General features: G+C 36.8%; 1 protein-coding gene across 3 annotated transcripts in view; it reads right to left on the reverse strand.

Annotated features, from left to right (window-relative positions):
• Nucleotides 1–4,174: 4,174 nt before the first annotated feature.
• The window catches only part of PTN (pleiotrophin), a 113,962-nt gene continuing 98,280 nt past the window's right edge, over nucleotides 4,175–19,856 (reverse strand). For 2 of the 3 annotated variants that reach the window (XM_055284142.2, XM_055284143.2), the window contains exon 5: nucleotides 4,175–4,820. In XM_055284142.2, the coding sequence (XP_055140117.1) occupies nucleotides 4,765–4,820 (56 nt within the window). In that variant the 3' untranslated portion in view covers nucleotides 4,175–4,764. The remainder of the gene's footprint in view (nucleotides 4,821–19,856) is intronic. The other variant, XM_055284145.2, reaches the window with a different exon arrangement.

Genomic DNA, 19,856 nt, shown 5'->3' on the forward strand with positions numbered 1-19,856 from the left:
TAGGGAAGTTTCTCCATTTTGTAGGTTACATATGGACCTTCTATCTCTATGATATCAAAAAATGTTCATTTTTCAATGGTATGGCATTAAAGCAAAAATGCTAATTTACAAACAATGATGGTACATTTTTCTATTAGAGAAATTTTATTATGATAACTAATAATAATTTCTATTTGTTCTCAAAATGATCAATGCTTAGTAGTGCTCCTTCATATCGATTCAACATGTGAAATACAAGTGAGATAAAATGTAGGTTGAAAAAGGCAGAGATTGCTCATAATACCAGTGGTTGCTGATGTAGAAATAATAGATAATGCTTGAGTATATCTGACAAGTCCAAGGATAAGGACAGCAAAGATTATTTTTTCTAAAAGGCCGGGAAAAAATGTTTGCTTAATCCTGAAATTTAATTGTATATTTCTTTATAAAAGTCACCACCTGATACTACCCAATAGCTCAGAGAGTAGTATATACTTTATTCCATCTTCATTAAGAGACAAAATTTAAAAGAAGAGACATTCTTTTTTTGTATGTTGCTGAAGGGTCTTGTTGCTAGTTTTGTTCTCCCTCAAACTGAGTTCAGGATTGTATCCTGGTGCAGCATTCATTCAATTCTACGATCCGTGAGGAACATATGAGAAAATATTTACAACTACAACTGCCATGATAACAAAAAATAATAACCTGATATTCACGGTGACAGGAATAAGTCTTCAAGAGCAGCTTAATTTACATTTATCATGTTCTTTAAAAAATAGTGTGGTACCTTTTTTTATTAGCGGAAAGATTATCAGGCAAAAATGACTACCTTAAAAGCATGCAACTTTTAGGATTTAGAAGTCTAAAATTCACGTCATTCGTTGCAAATATTTCAATCTGTTGATTATTCACAGTAAGGGATGCGTTCATGTAATTATCCAAGAATCTAATAAACAAAGATACTTGAAGCTTTGCCCTATGTTTGATGGATCTGACAAACAATCAAAAAAGGGAAAAAATTATTCTCTGTGATTATTTATCTTATGTAACATCTGTACTTCCACTAAGAGCAAGTCGAATGTGTGGATACAATCTCTATATGTTCGGTAAGTCATCCCAGGAGTTGAGGGATAGGATGGTCAAGATTTTTCATGTTTTCATTCTCTAATAAGGTATAATATGGCTTCCATGCACATTTTCAAAGAACAAAAGAATATATGAAGTGATAATCTACATATAAACCTCTTTAGCCAACCCCATGAGTAACTTAATACAATCATTGTAATAGATACGTGGGTAAGAAATACATCAATGTTCTGCCTGTTATGGTTTTGTTCTTTTTTTAAAAAATCGCTTTACAAAAATTAAATGTTGGGAGCTAATTCTCTATTTTACTTTTTAAATAATAATAGTTTTTAAAGTAGGTCTGCATTTCTCATTCCTACTGAAATGCTTACGAATTACATTGTTTTACTTGTGACCCTAACAGGATGAAGCTTTTTTACTTTCCTTTTGTTTCTCTCCTTAGAAGAACAAAGGATTGGGAAGAACAGAAACAGTAAAGGACAGGTGAGTTTCTAAGGGTAAGACATGTTTTCCTCGGATTAAGAATGCTCCATATCTTTTATTTCTGGTAGAATTAGAGTCTGCAAATTTCGAAGCAGGCATTCCTTGCTGGATGCTTAGAATAACATTATGCCCTTTTCTTCTTATATTAATGTATTCCAAGGCTCTTATCACTGTTTAAAAAGTAGCTTGAATGCTTTGATATTCTATATCCAAGGATATTGATCTGCCTTATTATTTTTGGAGAGGTTAATGAAAAGAAAGTCCCTTTGCTTCACTCTATTAGAAAACCCCATGACTAAATGTAGATAAAGTTCTGATTTTTATATTTGGAAACTATTTTTAAATAATTCAATTTGCAAAAGACAGTATTTCCTGTTTCCTTTTTCAGTGCTTTCTATAGCCTATTTACCTCTGTTCTTCACTTAAGGAAATTGTAGAATAATTAAGACTTTCAGAATTATGGAGCCAATAGATGTTACAGAATCTGTATCTCTTATTCTTAAAGAAATATCTGTCTCCTCAGTGGAAGAGAACGATAGCCTTTTCTTTCTCAATAAGATTTCTCACGGTCAAGTAAAATTACTCAATTTTTTTCATATCCACATCTTCCCATCCACCCAATTTAGGAGAAATTCTCTTTAAAAATATTTAGAGCTTTAAACTCTGGTTGAGTTCCACTTCTACTAAGTTAACAAGATGTTAATATGTCATTCCAGGAATGTATGAAGTCAAAATGTCTATCCAAGATCCTCTTCTTCACAACCTATATATATAGGAGAATATGACAGCATTCATATATCCTGAATAAATTAGAAAGTCTATCAGAGAACAAGTGTGAGGGATACCAACTCTGAGTTGAATAAGGACAGTTTCTCATCAGGGAAGATTTGTTTTTGCCTGCGTCTTGGTAAAGTTGCTTTTTACCCTCTCAATTATTGAACGGAAAGTTTGTCTTCCCCCTAAGGCCATTTAAAGGAACACAGACGACTTCTTTACATTTTCCTTCCCTTCTTCAAGGCTTAATGAACTTTAGGGTGAAGTTCATAAAGCCCAGAACAGAGAGCTTGCTCAAGAACACTGAGAAGTGCCCAATGACGATCTGTTTTTTCCTATTTGTGAGAATCCAAGATTTGGAGAGCTTGTCCTTTCGCATTTATGTTTCAACACTTCAGTGTGACTTAAAAAGATGTTTAAAGCTGAGACTGGCGTAGAATAATTCTTGAGACTTAAGGGATGTTGAATTTCACACTCTATATAAGGGAGCTTAGCATACCAATCTTTGCTTTAGGGGAGAATCAGGGAGCTATTCTAGGGTTTGCTAAGTATCATAGTTGACACAGCAGAGAAATCTTTCACTTTTGGCTTCTTGCCACGCCCTGTGAATAAAGGAGTATGCCAGTTACTTACAGGACTGTTTTTCCCTTGGGAGATTTAGTTCTAGTTCACCTTAACTGATTACTGATTCATGGGCTGCTGTTTTTGGCTAAATGTGTTAGAGGAGCAATGTTAGCTGAGAGGCTATCAAAATTTGCAACAGGCTCTTCCATCATCCCATCCCTTTGGAACTTTGCTGTCAAAAAATCCACTCAAGATGCTGCCTTTCTTTTTTCTCTTCCATCCATCCCCATGAGTACTTTTTCCAATTAAGGTCGGCTCGTAAAAGGACTACATTTCCTATTCATGTTTCTATCATTTGCACTTTACGAGGCACTCTTTTTATTAAGCACCAGTCCATAAAATGCCTAGAAGTTCATCCTTTTTTTCTATTCCCCACTGACAGTTGGCTTTGATGTAGAGGAGAGAAATGGATCTGCTCAACATTCCTAGCTCAAGTAGAGTCTTAAGCTAGATGGCAAAAGTAGTTTAGCTGCCAAGACCCTTTGGCTGCATCATTAGACCAGCATGTAATTATATATTTTATAGGTAGCCCAGGGTAGGCTGAAATCATCATTTCCCAAAACGGACTTAGCAATTATCTTAGTAGATAGGTGTTTGTTTATTGAGTCTTATCACTTTAGAATTAAAGAGTATGTCAAGAGAAATACTTTAAAGATAATCCCAGAGAATTTTCTATTATTCTCTGAATAATAGGAGAACAGACTTGTTTACTTAAAAATTGTGCTTAGAGGCCAACAGATAAGGAAGTTGTACAGATAGCCTTTGGCACTCATGGCATGTAACAAAGTGAAAATTTTCGGTTTATGGAAACTAAGCCCAAACTACCATTTTGCCCATCATTATAGTGATCCTGATTTGGACTGGTGCTATCCCACATATATCCACTATAAGAGCATTTTCCTGCTCCACTAAACCCTAGACTATTGTGAAATTTTTGTTGAATTCAGTAGTACCAATTTAACCTATTAATTACTGATAGAAAATACAAAAAAAAAAACAAAAAAAAAAAAACTGTGTGACTTTTGTGCCCAAGAGTGACTTAGCTAGTTTGTATGACAATTTCTCTGTGCTAATAAGTTGACTGGGGGAGTATAAACGACTAAAGGAGTAGGGTTACAAAATCACATTATTGAACACAAAAACAACTTTTTTTCAGCATCACCTTGATTTATTTTCCTAGTATTTTTTTCCTCAGATGGAAAAATAATTTCATCAAGAAAACAAATGCTTCTGCCAAAGTGAAAGAATTTTATGTTTTAATGATTTTCTTTAAAAAAAAAAAAGTCAACATTGAACTAGGACATGCTGTGCTTCCCCACCCCCATTTTGCTGACTACATTTTTAAAAAATCTATTGGCAGAAAACAAGATATTTTCTTCAAATAGAGTGATTATGTTTTATTGCTATTTTGTTTAGTATATATTTTTCTCAATTGGGAAAAAAGTCTAGGTGAAAAAAATTACCTAACAAGAGAAGTAGTTTACATAGTCATAACATTTAAATTGATGCCCAAAAAATGTAAAAAAAAATTTAATGTAAAATGTCACATAACTTCAAAAAACTTACCTCAATTGTCTATCATTTATCATGTACTATAAATCAACTTCCTAAATAAGATTACAGTCCTTTATTATAAGCCCCTAGTGGTACTATAGTATACATTTAAAAAACGCTACTACAAAAATTTTCTTTTGTTTTTGCTTATTGTGTACTTAGCTATAGATAATTTTTGAATACAAAGCCTACGGTACATATAAATGCAATAGTTAACTGATCATGTTTGCTGATGTCCTTTTTGTGTTCCACAGGTGACATCTTTTAATCCAGCATCTTCTCCTGTTTCTTGCCTTCCTTTTTCTTCTTCTTAGATTCTGCTGTGATTACAAAAAAGAGAAAGAAAGAAAGAGAAAAATGTCAAGTTACTAAATTGCAGGGAAGAAATAGCCACATTTCTTATAATTGACCAGATTGATACACAAGTTGTTTGCTCTTGGTAGTTCTCTTGGTAAATTGAGAAAACACTACATGTGTGTGCGTGTGTGTGTGTGTGTGTGTGTGTATCTGTCTGTCTGTCTACTTTTGCCAAAAGAGTGCCTGTGAGAGTGGGCGGGAGGAACATAGCCTGCTTCCGTATTAATTCTATAAATGCCTGTTATCTTACTGGTTGCCTTTGTTTGATAGGCAAGATATTGACTTGGGGTCCTGCTTAGAATATAGAAATACAGCAGACATCTCTTAGTAAATTACCCAGGTCACTGCTCAATGGAAAGCTACGAGAGCTCTGCTTGGCACTTCATTTCCCCCATTCCCTTTCCGTGGGACTCTTCAGTAGTATATTTTATGAGCAAACAATTCCAAAGTGGTTCCACTCTGGGTTGGCCCTTTGCTTATATATTTGGCCAGCTATCTATACAGAAAGAACCAGCTATAAACCATATGTAGTCTCTCTGGAGCTTTGCCTACAGGAACTCCTAGTTTGGGGTAAAACAAATGGAATGTGTCAACATAGGCTGTAGGAAAGTAAAACATTGAGGATTTCAATCAAAAGACTCCATTCTTTTCCATTCAATCATCTTTCCACTTCTCTTTTCCTAACAGGGGAATGCAATATAGAATAGAACACATCTAATTTGGCTCCAAAGACAAAAATGGTCAGAATCACTAGGTTACCAAGTGAGGGGATATTGCTAAATATTTCTGAGCCACTTCTCCAGTTTGGTCCCTAGTAGTGGCGAAATAGACTGGTTAAGTACAGGCTCTGGAGTCAGACTGCTGAAGTTTAAATCCTGGCCATATCATTAAGTTAGTGTGAGACACTGAGATTTCTTAGATTACTCATCTTTAAAAAGGCATATGAAAAGTACCATAGCATATGATAGGAACCAGAGTTTATATCTAAATTAAACTTGTTCTATAAAATCTACTGAGAACAATACATGATACAATAGCATGTACTCAATTAAGGTTAGCATTTATCATTAGTGTGATAATAGAGCAAGAACAAGAAATCATTACCCTATATAATTAAAATCCTTAATCATCTTCAACACATATTAATTGAGCAGGTCGATGAATGTGCTAAGCAATATAGGGTCACTGGGACAAAAACAATGACAAACAAGGATGAGCTTATTGTTCACTGGAGCATACGGCCTGTGTCCAAGAGGACCGTAAGACTTACGATCACAGAAGATATGATGTGATGCCAACCAGAAATATTGTGTATTTCTCAGCTCATACTTAAGTAGAGCTGGAAACTTTTACATTTCTATGTACTATCTTCATGACCTCTTCAAGTAGGTTCCAAAGTCCATTACACACTAGTAGTATTTCTGTTCAATGTAATTGTCCTAATCTTCCTTTACTCAAACTTCAAGGGTACCCCATATGCAATTGGGTCAGCAGTTTCTAAACCCAGGCTAAATTGTTGTCCATAATTGTATTCATTCCATTCATGCCTTCCTTAGTTTGCCCCATTTCTATACTAAAGAAATTTAACCAGAATCTACAATGAACTCAAACAAATTTACAAGAAAAAAACAAACAACCCCATCAAAAAGTGGGCAGAGGACATGAACAGACACTTCTCAAAAGAAGACATTTATGCAGCCAAAAAACACATGAAGAAATGCTCCTCATCACTGGCCATCAGAGAAATGCAAATCAAAACCACAGTGAGATACCATCTCACACCAGTTAGAATGGCCATCATTAAAAAATCAGGAAACAACAGGTGCTGGAGAGGATGTGGAGAAATAGGAACACTTTTACACTGTTGGTGGGACTGTAAACTAGTTCAACCATTGTGGAAGTCAGTGTGGCGATTCCTCAGGGATCTAGAAGTAGAAATACCATTTGACCCAGCCATCCCATTACTGGGTATATACCCAAAGGACTATAAATCATGCTGCTATAAAGACACATGCACACGTATGTTTATTGCGGCACTATTCACAATAGCAAAGAGTTGGAACCAACCCAAATGTCCAACAACGATAGACTGGATTAAGAAAATGTGGCACATATACACCATGGAATACTATGCAGCCATAAAAAATGATGAGTTCGTGTCCTTTGTAGGGACATGGATGAAACTGGAAAACATCATTCTCAGTAAACTATCGCAAGGACAAAAAACCAAACACCGCATGTTCTCACTCATAGGTGGGAATTGAACAATGAGAACTCATGGACACAGGAAGGGGAACATCACACACCAGGGACTGTTGTGGGGTGGGGGGAGGGGGGAGGGATAGCATTAGGAGATACACCTAATGCTAAATGACAAGTTAATGGGTGCAGGAAATCAACATGGCACATGGATACATATGTAACAAACCTGCACATTGTGCACATGTACCCTAAAACCCTAAAGTATAATAAAAAAAAAAAAAGAAAAAAAAAAAGTAAATAAATAAAATAAAAAAATAAAGAGTGTAACCTAAAAAAAAAAAAAAAGAAAAAAGAAATTTAACCTTTCACTCTCTCTAGTTTTGTTCGTTTTCTCAAATATCTTTCTTTCACCCTATGAGAGGTGTAATGACTAGAATTTGCAAGTGAAAGATACCTTTTAGGTCAAAGGAGACATTATGTGTAATTTCTGAAAAATTATTCAGTGTCTGAAAATGTAATAATTCCCAATTTTTGGTCAACATTTTAGGCAACAGCTATATATTAGGATGGTGTCTTCAGAGAACAATGCAGGATTTCAACTGAGACCTAACTCTGGTTTTCCCTGTCTGTTTCCTCATGTCCCTTCCTGGAAAACCCTCAGGAACTTGTTATCTTCTAGGTCTCCAGTAGAGTGGATATCTAAATAGCAATTTTCATATTTTGGCTAACATGTTCTTATTTCATACATAAGTCTGAGCAGATGACCTACTAATCAGGTTTTTGTATAAAAGTTTCATAAAACTTAAAATTATTCTGAACATTGGACACTTTTTTATCCATTAATGTAAGGTTGTCCATTTTAAAGAACACTTTGGGAATAGGAATCCGTCACCAAATTCTTCTTGGTAAAGGCAAGAGCACATTCTTCGGTAACCCTGAACCTGACATTGGTGTTTTATTCATTAATTGACAACTTGCTAAATACCAGGAAATCAACCATTTGCTTATGAAATCTGCACAATGTCAATCAACTTATTCTTCTGACACAAGTGGCAAGTCATCATGGCACTGCCCGGACACCCTGCAGAACTTGAGTCCACTCTGGGCTCAATCTAAAGAGAAAAATGAAGAATCTTCAATAAAAAGTAGTGGAAGGAGGGAAGAATTCATATTTGCAATAAGGTCAGTTTAGTTTTTTACATAACAAAGTGTTCAAATTTTTGTGAAAAAAAATCAGGTCAGTACTATTGCTTCCAATCAAAAGCAGTTTTTTGTGACTTTTATGTACATTCAACTGACAGACTAAATGAGCTTTGTCACTGCTTATCTCTGTGGCCTCAAAAACTTATTAACAATCTCTCAATCTTTACCTAGTATACATGAGGGGTTTAAAATAGTATCACAAAATCTATGGCCTAGACAGAATGTGGTCCAACTCCCTTATGTAATAGATGAAGAAACTGAAACATTCACATTGCCCCTCTTTACTTCCATCTTCATACTTACGCTTATTTTAGTTCCCCAAATACATCTTTTCTGTTTGTCTGTTTTTCTCTCTAGTCTCTGGCCTTCAAATTCACTCTTCATTTCATCAACCCCACACTTCCACTATGACATTTGTCTCATTAATGCCTCCCATTCTTCAGGTACCAGCATTGACATCACTTCTAGTTTGCTGACCTCTCAGTCTGAGTTAGAAGTCGTTTCTCTTTCTTGCTTTTGTTAGAGCACCTATCTCTCTAGCATTGTAATTGCCACCAAAATACAAGCTGCGAGAGGGTGCAGTTTCTACTCTCTGTTGTACCTCCAGCCCATGGCAGAGGGCCTTGGGTATAAAAGCTGATTAGTAAAGCTTTAGTGAAAATAAATGGATCCATAACATGGATCCACCCATCTTCCTTATGAAGGTTCTTTGAATTTTCTTTGCTTCTTTCCATTTTATCCTTTTCATATTATTTCCTCCTGGCCTGAGTGTTCCTTCTCCTACTACCCCAATTTGCACAGTCAGCACCTAGTCATCCTTAAAATCTTAGCCTCAGCTGCATTTTCTCAGGGAAGCCCTCCAAGAGCTCTCAGATAAGCAGATTCCATGCACAGACACTCTCATTGTGCCTCTCATTGATTTTTCCAAAATTAGAATTGAACTATTAATTTTGTCTCTAATTATTTAGTATGTGTTTTCCTTTCCTATGACAATAGAGACCCTATCTGTATTTTGCATCTGTATAGTCTGTGCCTGGGACATAACAAGCACTCACGAAATACTTGTTGAATGCAGAGTGGATAAATGAATACTTGAAAGGGAAATAGTTCAATCCATTACTATATAGAAAAGAGTATTTCTCAAGGAAAGTAAGGAGTGTAAATCCAATAAGAATCTTGTCAAATTTCAGTCTATCTTTAAAGACAAATATTTTGTGAAGAAGAAAATTTACAAACATACGTATATGAAATTTATCCAGGTTTCTTAACACTTTGTCTTTAGAATAGAGACCTGATTAAACTCTGTGGGTAAAACTGTCCCAGTTTAGTCGCCTTTCAAGGTTAGAGTGAGAGAAATGTTTACTATGAGATGTGGGTCACAAATTAGCCTGGAGCAGGGCTATAATTAGTTAAAGCCAAGTGCTTTTTTATTGAAGTCATATAGCGGCTACTCTAGAAGGTTCTGGGAGCCAATAGGATTCCTACCCTGATGTGAACAGTAGGGCACTTTAGTTCACATCGAACAGAGCCAAATCAAGAGAAGGAAGTACACATACACCACATATCAAATAACACACCAGGCCACATGTCCCTTGTCCCTGCCTGGACTGAGGCTGCAAAGCAGAAATGGATGTAAACAGAGAATGAGCCATTGTCAACATGTGAGAGTAAAGGGCACCTGCCTGAAAGGTGACTTGTTCTGTTCCTACCAGGACATCACTGCACTGGAATCTCACAGCAGTGCCCTGGGTAGATTTTAACTTCCTGGGTTTTCAAACTTTCATCCTTTCTTTGGCCAGTTTTTGAGTTGATAGAGGCTAGTACTCATAATAATTGGGATACAGAGATGAGAAAAAATAGTAGGTGTGTATTTTTGTAACTTTGTGGGTTTTTTTTAAATATAAATACATTGTTTTAAGATATGTCTGAAAGTGTTCAGAAAGTCCTAAGGCTTTACTAAGTACTCTAGAAAGGATTCAGGCTTCTTATATTGCTATGAATCATAGGATCCAAAGGGCCATGTTCACCATATTCAATCTAGAAAACTCAGAATTTATCCAAGGAAATTATTTCAATGCATAACAACTCCTGATAAGAAAGAAGACAGGCAGTGATATGGTTTGACTCTGTGTCCCCACCCAAATCTCACCTTGAATTGTAATCCCCATAATCCCCATGTGTCAAGGGCAGGACCAGGTGGAGGTAATTGGATCATGGCAGCAGTCTCCCCCATGCTATTCTGTGATAGTGAGTGAGTCTTATGAGAGTTGATGGTTTTATAAGTGTCTGGCATCTCCCCTGCTTGTACTTATTCTCTTTCCTGCCACCCTGTGAAGAGGTGCCTTCCGCCATGATTGTGCTTCCTGAGGTCTCCCCAGCTATGTGGAACTGTGAGGGAATTAAACCTCTTTTCTTTATAAACTACCCAGTTCTGGGTATTTCTTCATAGCAGCACGAGAATGAGCTAATACAGTAAATGCAGTGAGAAGAATGAGTAGAAATTAATATGAGCCACGTTACAATAAGTTCTGAGCCCATGTGTTTTTTTCTATGCTGAATAGAAAACAAAATCTTGATAAATGCTAATGTATTAAGTGACACCATGGCCTTTAGGTACAGTGAGACAATGAAAAAATCATGAAGTTTTGTTAGAATCATACTACGAACTAAGCCCTAATCTAGAGAATTGGTTCAAATAGATGTTTGCCACTTACCAGCTCTGTGATCTTGTGCAGATCAATCATTCTGCCTCTGTTTCCTATAAACTGGGGATAATAAAACCTATATCCTCCTCAGAGGGCCAGTGTTAGTATCATGTGAGATTATGTCCTCTGCAATCTAATCTTATCACTAATGTTCAAAACACATTAATTGATTGATTCAGCAAATATGCACTCTATCTCCACTGTTTTAGATGCTAGGATATAAAGGTGAACAAGACAAAACTCTGCCTTCACACAGCTGACATTACAAATAACACTTTCAAGGTGGCTTTATGGGAGAGTCTTTCAAAATTGTAAAGTGCTTTAAAGTACATATTTATATTAAAGATCATGGTTATGTGGCAGCTATTTTTATGGTTTTGAGATCTAGTGTTCTTGTTGCTAATTTACTACTACAATCCAGAGACATGTGTTGTGAAAAACAGAGCAGCCACAAGGAGAATGAATTACTAGAAAGAAAGAGTATACCTACAGTAGATTTACCCTGAAGGAAAAGGAGGGTTTCTCCTCTCGGGGTTATTTCATTCTTCTTAAAAAATATTAATTACTTGTCTCATTTAAAAAGTATTACAGACTCATATAAAAAACAAAGAAACACACACACCTACGGATATATATATATATACACACACACACACACACACACATACATACATAGAGAGAGAGAGATTACTCTAAACTTCACAATGTAGAAACAACACTTTTAACAATGAGTTCTATTTATGTTTTCTTTCTATGACTTTACTTAGGAATATATTGACAGTTGATATAGTATTTTATGCTAAAAATTCAATTGTATCTATTTTCCATGCCATTGCATATACTTTGAAATGTGACCAAGTAATATTCCTTTATATTATCCTACTCCATATATTCTGTAACCTTTCATCTTTTGTACATCAGTTGGATAGTTCTGACCTCTTGTTATTATAAATAATGATGCAATGCTGATTTTGTTCACAAATCATTGAATGCTTAAATTTTGCCTTAGTATAGATTATTAGAACAGGATGTACTGGATCCAAGGGCAGGACATTTTAAAAACTCTAGATATGTGTTGGGAAATTGAAAGGAAGTAGTAATTTAAATTCTTATCAGCAATTTATATGAGTCTATCACAGCAAAGTGACCCTTGAAAGGCAAATAATCAAACAACAAGCATCATCTGTTTTCCATCTTTTCACAGGCCCTTTGGAAATAGGATTGCCATGTAGTTGGTATAAGTAAACATCAACTCCCCACTTTCAATATTAAGAAAATCTGGGAGAAATCAGACTGGAAGTGGGCCTTAAGAGAAAGACATCTATTTAAAGATTTTTCAAAGACTTTAAGGGGAGATGTTTTTCAAGAAGTAAGAAAGTTGAGAATTCTGAAATAAGCTTATCTCATTTTCTCAGTAAAAGGTCTTGCTTTGATTACTTATTTTCAGATGGCCTGCTGTGTATACAGAAAAACTAAAAAGGAAATTAGGAGATGAAATGATTTCAGATTGAGGGGAGCCCAGATTTTAACTAAAGTGACTCAGGCCCTGTTTGCTGCTGACTTAAATAAAGTGTCTTTGGGTCATTAAAGCAGTAGGAGTAAGTATTGATTAGAATAGAAATACAAAATGTGCACCTTCTAAGAGACAGAATTCACTTTAGCTAAAAGAAGCTAAAATCATTCAGAAATGCACATTGCAGAGGTCAAGAGAGACAGCTGAAAAGGAACAGCTGGAGGCATACCATCAAGAACTGAAAGTTCACTTTTGGAGACTTGTTCAATAAATCACAAGGACTTATTACAGAAAAAGGATCATATCCCTGTCAAACAGTACTATCACAATGTAAATGTGTTCAAAAGCCTGGATATCACCAAGATCCTTTTAATGCTTTGTGAACCTATTTAAAGTAACTCACCTGTGCTTAAGAATTAACTGCCTAGTCATCTAGAACTACCTAAACCCTTGCCCCATGCCAGCTATGCCTCAGAACTGATAACAAGGCTTGTCGAATTGTGAACATACAGCTCAGTGATTCAGGAACTAAAATCCAGGTACTGGTTGGCTAGGCTGCCTAACATGGCACTATTCATTCAATTTCCAAATATTTCAGTTTAAATTGGAGTAGCATAAATTAAGTGGCAAAATACAGAAGCATATTTCTGTTAAAAATCAAAAGTATAATCTTTTAAACATTTGCTTAATGTATTATTCACAGATATAGTTCAGTCCAATGCCTATGCAATAATTTTGTTGTTTCTTCTTTGATTTCCTATTTTGTAGTATCACTTGCTTCATTTCCTCTTTTATGGACTCAATGCATTTACTTCTATGATATGTGTGAAAAACATGTGTACATGCATACTGCCCCGCAGTGCTACCCACATGCTGATACTTTGCTTCATCCACACCTCTTCTTTCCCTCACTATCCACCTTCCTCTTCATTCATCAACTCTATTTCATGGCAATACCTTCTACTCCTGCTCAACTATCTGCTCTTCTGCACTCATTTGCTTTCTGATATCAAGTATATGTGAATAAAAGATAGTACATATATTTGTGTCTAGATGCAGACTAAACACATCTAGACAATTTCAGGAACCTGTTTTGTCCCCACTCATTTTGGGAGGTGGCTCAGCATTTAACTGCATCTCCTCAAAATAGAAAGTTTAGCTATGAAAGCACTTTAGTGAATAAAGTAGATTTAATAGAAGGTTTAGTGAAGATGAAATTACTTCATCAACCATGCAGAACAAAATTAACAAAAGTCCCCAACATGTCAGTTATTTTTCAAATCAACTCACCAGTTGCATCAGTAGACGAATCCATCTCCCTTCACCCAAACACTCCTCTCTACCATCTTTTCAAACTCTCCCCACTCCTGTCTCTCCATTTCCCATTCTTTATAAGAAGGAATTGAGATATCTATAGCTTCTCCAAATCATAAAGGGCCCGTTTAGGATGCACTTTCTTTATACAGTAGAGTCAGGGGTGGGGGAATTAGCCACACATGAGTGTGTTGGGATCAGTCCCTGATCTGACCCATACTCACATCTATACCAAGTAGAAAATTGTCAATTAAACTCCTATTTTTAGCTCAAAACATGTATACCATCCTTATTTGTTATTTACAGACACACATACACATACACAGAGAGAGAGAGAAAGAAAACCACAGATGTGGAATTAATGCCGAGTTTCTTTTGTTTAGCAAAAGCCTCTGTCCTTCCTCAATCTGTAGACCACTCTTAAGATTTTACACTTCTTGACAGTGACTATCCCACACCACAGATTCACTGACCTCTATACCCAAACACAAAAGAACGATTTATCTCTAATATGACATTTAAATATTTAAGAGCTTATTTCTACAACAATGAGGGCAGAGGTAGAAAATTTGCCTTATTATAAACTATTGTAAATTAGAAATGAAATGTAGTATTATAAACAGTAATAAGTAGTTCACACTTAGCTAATCATTATTTTCTACGATCATCTCTAATGTTTACTTTAATATAATATAGCCAGTACCACTAGGAAATCCTTATAATCTGTGAAAAAAGGGCAAAGTTTGAATTCCAGTATATTTAAAATTTTAGTAGGTACAGTCCCATAAATGTTTTTCCTATTCATTACCAAATAAATCTGTCTTTTGGTTCAAAAAATTATAGATATAGATATAGTTAAATAGAATCAGTTATTATGGCCTGACTTGCATCCCTCCTGAAAATTCATACTGAACTCCTATCCCTTGTATCTCAGAGTGAGAACATATTTTAGAGATAGAGTCTTTACAGAGGCAATTAAATTAAAATGAGGGCATTCAGATAGACCCTAATCCAATATGACTGGTGCATTTACAAGAAGAGGAAATTTGAACACAGACACATATAGTGAGGACACAAGGAAAAGACAGCTGTCTATAAACCAGGGAGAAGGGCCTCACAGGGCACCAACCCTGACAATACCTTGATCTCAGACTTTCAGACTCCAGAACTATGCGAAAATAACGTTATATTTAATCTACTGAGTCTGTGGTACTTTGTCATGACAGCCCTAGCAGACTAATGCATCCGTGAATTCGATTTCAGACTATATTTCATTTTTGTATATCCTTCAGAGCATCCTCATTAGCTGTAGAGGTGCAAAATAGGATGTTAGTTTACTGTTATTTTCAAATTTGTCCTCCAGAATTAAATTAATTTTTAAATTTTAAGTCATTTAAATATGTAACTTAGATGCTAAGCAATATAAGGTTTTATGCTCACCAGTGATTTCACAAATCGTACTGCATTAATTCTTTCACCCCCCTTCAAACATGTCCTCCCAGCTGTAAGCAGGTGAGCTATTCCCCACCACGTGATTTTTTCTGCCCCAAAAGACCCAGCAGTCTGTCTATAGCAGCAGCAGCAAAAGGTAGATCTGAAGATCTTTCTCTATACTTTACATGTTTTTAGACAGCAGCCTTCAGAGCAGCTTAATTTATTACTCTTGTACATCTAGGTGAAGATCTGAAAACATTGTTTTCTATTTTATGTAAGAGTAAAAATAATTTTTGAAAGCCTAGCAAGAGAGAGGGCCATGAATGTGTTAACCTGCCATCAATATCTGTGGGCCTTGCCACCTGCATGCATGAACACTAGGACGCTAGAACAATTTTACTTCCTTCTTGCTCTTTGGATTCCTGATGAGTTCTTCTACAAATACTGTTTACTTCTCTAGAAAAAGTCTTTATTATTTTATTTTCATGGCCTCTGTGCACTGAGCAACAAGCCTGCTCTGATTTCCCTGTAGGTTTGCATCAGTGAGAAGCAGAGCGGACTGGGAGTGTGCCAAGTGTCCCCACCAGCAGTTCCACTTACCAGGACAGCCATCCCTCAAATTGTGGTGAAGCACCAGAATTGCTAGGAATCTCATAACGGAGGGAAGACAATCATGAATCCAGGCCAGGGCCCAGCCTGGGAGAGCTCTGGGTTAACAAGTCACCTTGCTGTTCGCCCTCACTCTCAAGGAACATAGCTGCTTTAAAGAACCCTAGATTGAAAACGCAGCACTAAGAGTGATCATTTGTTTTCAGAGTAATTTTTATACAAAGACAAGCTCAGGCCAGAAATTATCCAACAGGTCTCAATCAGTCATAAATAACTCTGAATATGCTTATATGAATGTTTAGGATTATCACGGAAACAAAAAACAAATTATTAATTTATTTTAGAATACCTAAAGAGATCCAGCAGTGATCACTTGGTTTGGGAAGCAGTGGTACAATGGAAAAGAACTATGGAAACAGACTGTCCTGACTTCAAGTTCAAGTCTGATCATTCACTGTCTGGGTAACTTTGTGCAAGTTGCAACCTTAGTGTGTTATTTTGTAAAATACAAATAAAAATACTTTAGGCTGCCATGCGGCTTGAGTGAGACAATGCAGGCTAACGGCTTAGTATAATGCCTGTCATATCATAAATACTCGATAAATAGGATACATTTTTACAATACTCAATAAATAACAACAGGCACAACTTAAAACACAAGTAGAAAGCCTCAATTCGGAAGTTAGGAGGGAAAAATGCAAAAGCTTCAGGAAGGAAAAAGGAGGTCCCGAAACCCAATAACTAATATGCAGCTTTCCTTAGTACTAATTACTCTATAGCTGTTTTGTGAGTACACAGCTAATGACCCTCTGAGCATGGAATGTGCCCAGGGAGATGAAAGCAGAGACACAGTTTGAAGTAAACCTACAAATATTTATAGCTCCTAGTTCTCACAGCTGCCCCAGCAATTAGGACCAAAAATTCTTTAATAAGGAGGGGAGTAAAACACACAAATGACTCCGATTCCAAGTGAGCTCATTGTGCCTTCACAGTGATTTCTCTACACATTTTTGAAGCCAGTGTGAATGATGTAGCCTAGTGAGCTAGACCAGGACAATTTAGTTGGATACATCATTCATTCATTCATTCATTCATTCATTCAAGTCAGTATTCTTCCTTGAGTTTTCTCATGGGCTAGGGACTATGAGATGTAATTTTCAAAGGTGAATAAGATGTAGTATACAAAGAGTTTGCCTGTTAGGAGATGCAAACATGCCCTCGGTACAGCATAATGGATGCCTTATCACAGGAGTGACACATCCTCTCAGAGGAGACCGTGACTTAATATTTGGGAAGTCTGGCAAGTTTTAACACTGATCCCTTTTCTAGTCATTGAGCGAAACAAGCTCTTTTTGACCTGAAGGACTTTGAACTTCCCCTTGTTTCATTTAGAACACCAATATGGCTAGCCCCTTCTCTCTCTTCCAAACCAAGTTCAAAAGTTACCTTGTCCAAGAGGCTTTCCCCAATTACTCTATCTCAGGTACTCCTTTCCCATCACTCTATCACTTGGCTCTGTTTAGTTTTTAAGGTCACTTATGCCAAGAGGTATTTACTGATTTAGTTATTATTTATTTCTCTTTTTCCTTCATTGTCTACCCACCACCACCACCAGTAGAACACAGCAGTCAGAGGGAAGGAACCGTGTTTGTCTAATATCACTAGCACTTAACATACTGTGCTCCATTGCAGGCTCTTAACAGATTTTATAAAAACATGAATACATCAGAAACAATGCTAAAGGACTCTCCACTTCTCTGTCTCATAGCATTTGCCACTCTATGTGGTACTTTGGAATTTATCCCTCTGCTTCTCCTACTACACTGTAAGACCAGTAAGGTCATTAATTTATCCCTGGTGCTAACTACAGCACATAGCACTTGCTCGCTAAAATATTTGCTGAAAGAACAGTAGAAATGTATGAAAGAATAGAAGAAGGAAAACAGTTCCAGGTTTGGAGAACTACAGATGCAAAGAAATGGACACATAAGAAATCATGGCCCAGTCTGCTGTCTCCTGGAGTTTGGGAGTTTGGCATGGCTGGGGCAGAGCTTGTAAGCAATGTCTAGAGAAAGGATCAGGCAAGTGCCCAGCCAGGAAGATACATGAGCAAGACAGCCCGCTAAGGAGTCAGGGCGGGTCTAAAATTCATTCACTTTCTTAGGTAAGAAACTTAGATACCTGTATAAAATTGACACAGAGGAAGGAGCCGTGCATGCTGCAGGAGCTCTAGATCGACTGCCTTGCATTTAAGTCCTCTGCATATTAGTGCCATAACCTTGTGCTAGGTATATGTATTAGTTCATTTTCACACTGCTATAAAGACATTACCTGAGACTGGGCAATATATAAACAAAAGAGGTTTAATTGACTCACAGTTCTGCATGGCTGGAGAGATCTCAGGAAACTTACAATCATGGCTGAAGGCGAAGGGAAAACAAGGTACATTTTACATGGCAGCAGGAGAGACAGCGAGAGCAAGGAAACGCCACACACTTTAAAACCATCAACTCTCGCGAGACCTCACTCACTATCAGGAGAACAGCAAGAGGGAAACCACCCCCATGATACAATCACCTCCCACCAGGTCCCTCCTTCAACACCTAGCGGTTACAACTGGAGATGAGATTTGTGTCGGGAAACAGAGCCATATCATTATCTAAATTCTCTATAGCCTCAGTTTCCTTGTATGTAAAAATAAATATAACAGTAACTATTTCACAGAGTTTTGTGAATATTAAATGACACCCTGTGTGAGCAATGCACTAAACTTTACTCAAAACACACTAAGCTCTCCATAAATATAAACTATAATCACTATTGTTGAAATCATCATAATTCTCCTTTTGCCTGAAAAGGTGCTAAGGGAAAAACTAGTACTTCAAGAAATTCATTTGGAAGAAAGGAAATAGTCTTTAAAATACTGCATGTTTACCAAGCATTCTTACTTACAGTGCTTCATTTTATCTTTATAACAATCCTATGGTATATTCACTGTCGACTCTAATTTAGAGAAGACAAAATAGGTATCATTCTACTAAGAAAAGGACAGAATTAGATCTCCCCACTTCCAGTACGGTATCATGGATGGAAAATAAAACATAGGTGTTGAAAGATGTTTTCACAAGCAGAATAAAAAAGAAATAAAAACTTGAGACCCAACGGAGTACAAGTGTTTTCCTCTGATCAAGAGGAACAGAATTCCCACAGGGTACCCCATGCTGCCTCTTCTGGCCAAGTACAAGGGCAGTAATCATCAACCTCTTCAGGGGGCCTTTGAGGGGAGGGAGCCAGTCCCAGGCCAGCCTGTGGTGGGATTCTGCCCCCTCACCTCTCTCAACACAGTTAAAAGTCTCCCAGCCTAGCAAAGCCCATCCATACAGTGTTGCCATGCTCACTCCTGAGGGATGTCAGAGCCCAGAACATAGACAGAAATGTCGGGGGGAACTTCTTTTATCTTTAAAAGAACTAACAAAAGAATCTATTTAGCTGGGGAGAGAATTGAGAATGCTGAGAATATCACTTTCCTGACCCCTTTTTTCCCATTTAATAATCAGCTGCCAAAAGCTGTGTCCTGCACACAGTTGAGTCTTGCACTTAAACAGTTTCTGTTCTTTTGATCTTTAAAGATGAATTGTCAAGCATAAGAGAGGGCTAGGCGGCTTTCCAAAAAAGAGCAGCAAGATGGCAAAACTTTTAGAAATAGCTGGGAAGAGAGAAAAAGAATTGAGGTTATCGAGAGCAGGAAAATTGAACAAGGATCTGGTAACAGCAGCGTGTGGCTTGGTATGGACAGCAGGAGGGACTGACATTCATTCCCTGACTCACCTGTAGCATAGACATCTCTCCCTGTGTTCCCATCTCTGCCTGTCCCAGAAACAATCTGAGAATTCCCCTTTTCCAGATAAACTTGGTGGCTGGCTTATCTGTACTAAAAAGGGCTTCACAACACCCTTCATTTATGCATATGATTTAAAAAGCAACAACTAATAATTGCCAGGTGAACAATAACCCAAGAT

Source organism: Symphalangus syndactylus, chromosome 6 (assembly GCF_028878055.3).
Source record: "Symphalangus syndactylus isolate Jambi chromosome 6, NHGRI_mSymSyn1-v2.1_pri, whole genome shotgun sequence".
NCBI classification, from domain to species: domain Eukaryota; kingdom Metazoa; phylum Chordata; class Mammalia; order Primates; family Hylobatidae; genus Symphalangus; species Symphalangus syndactylus.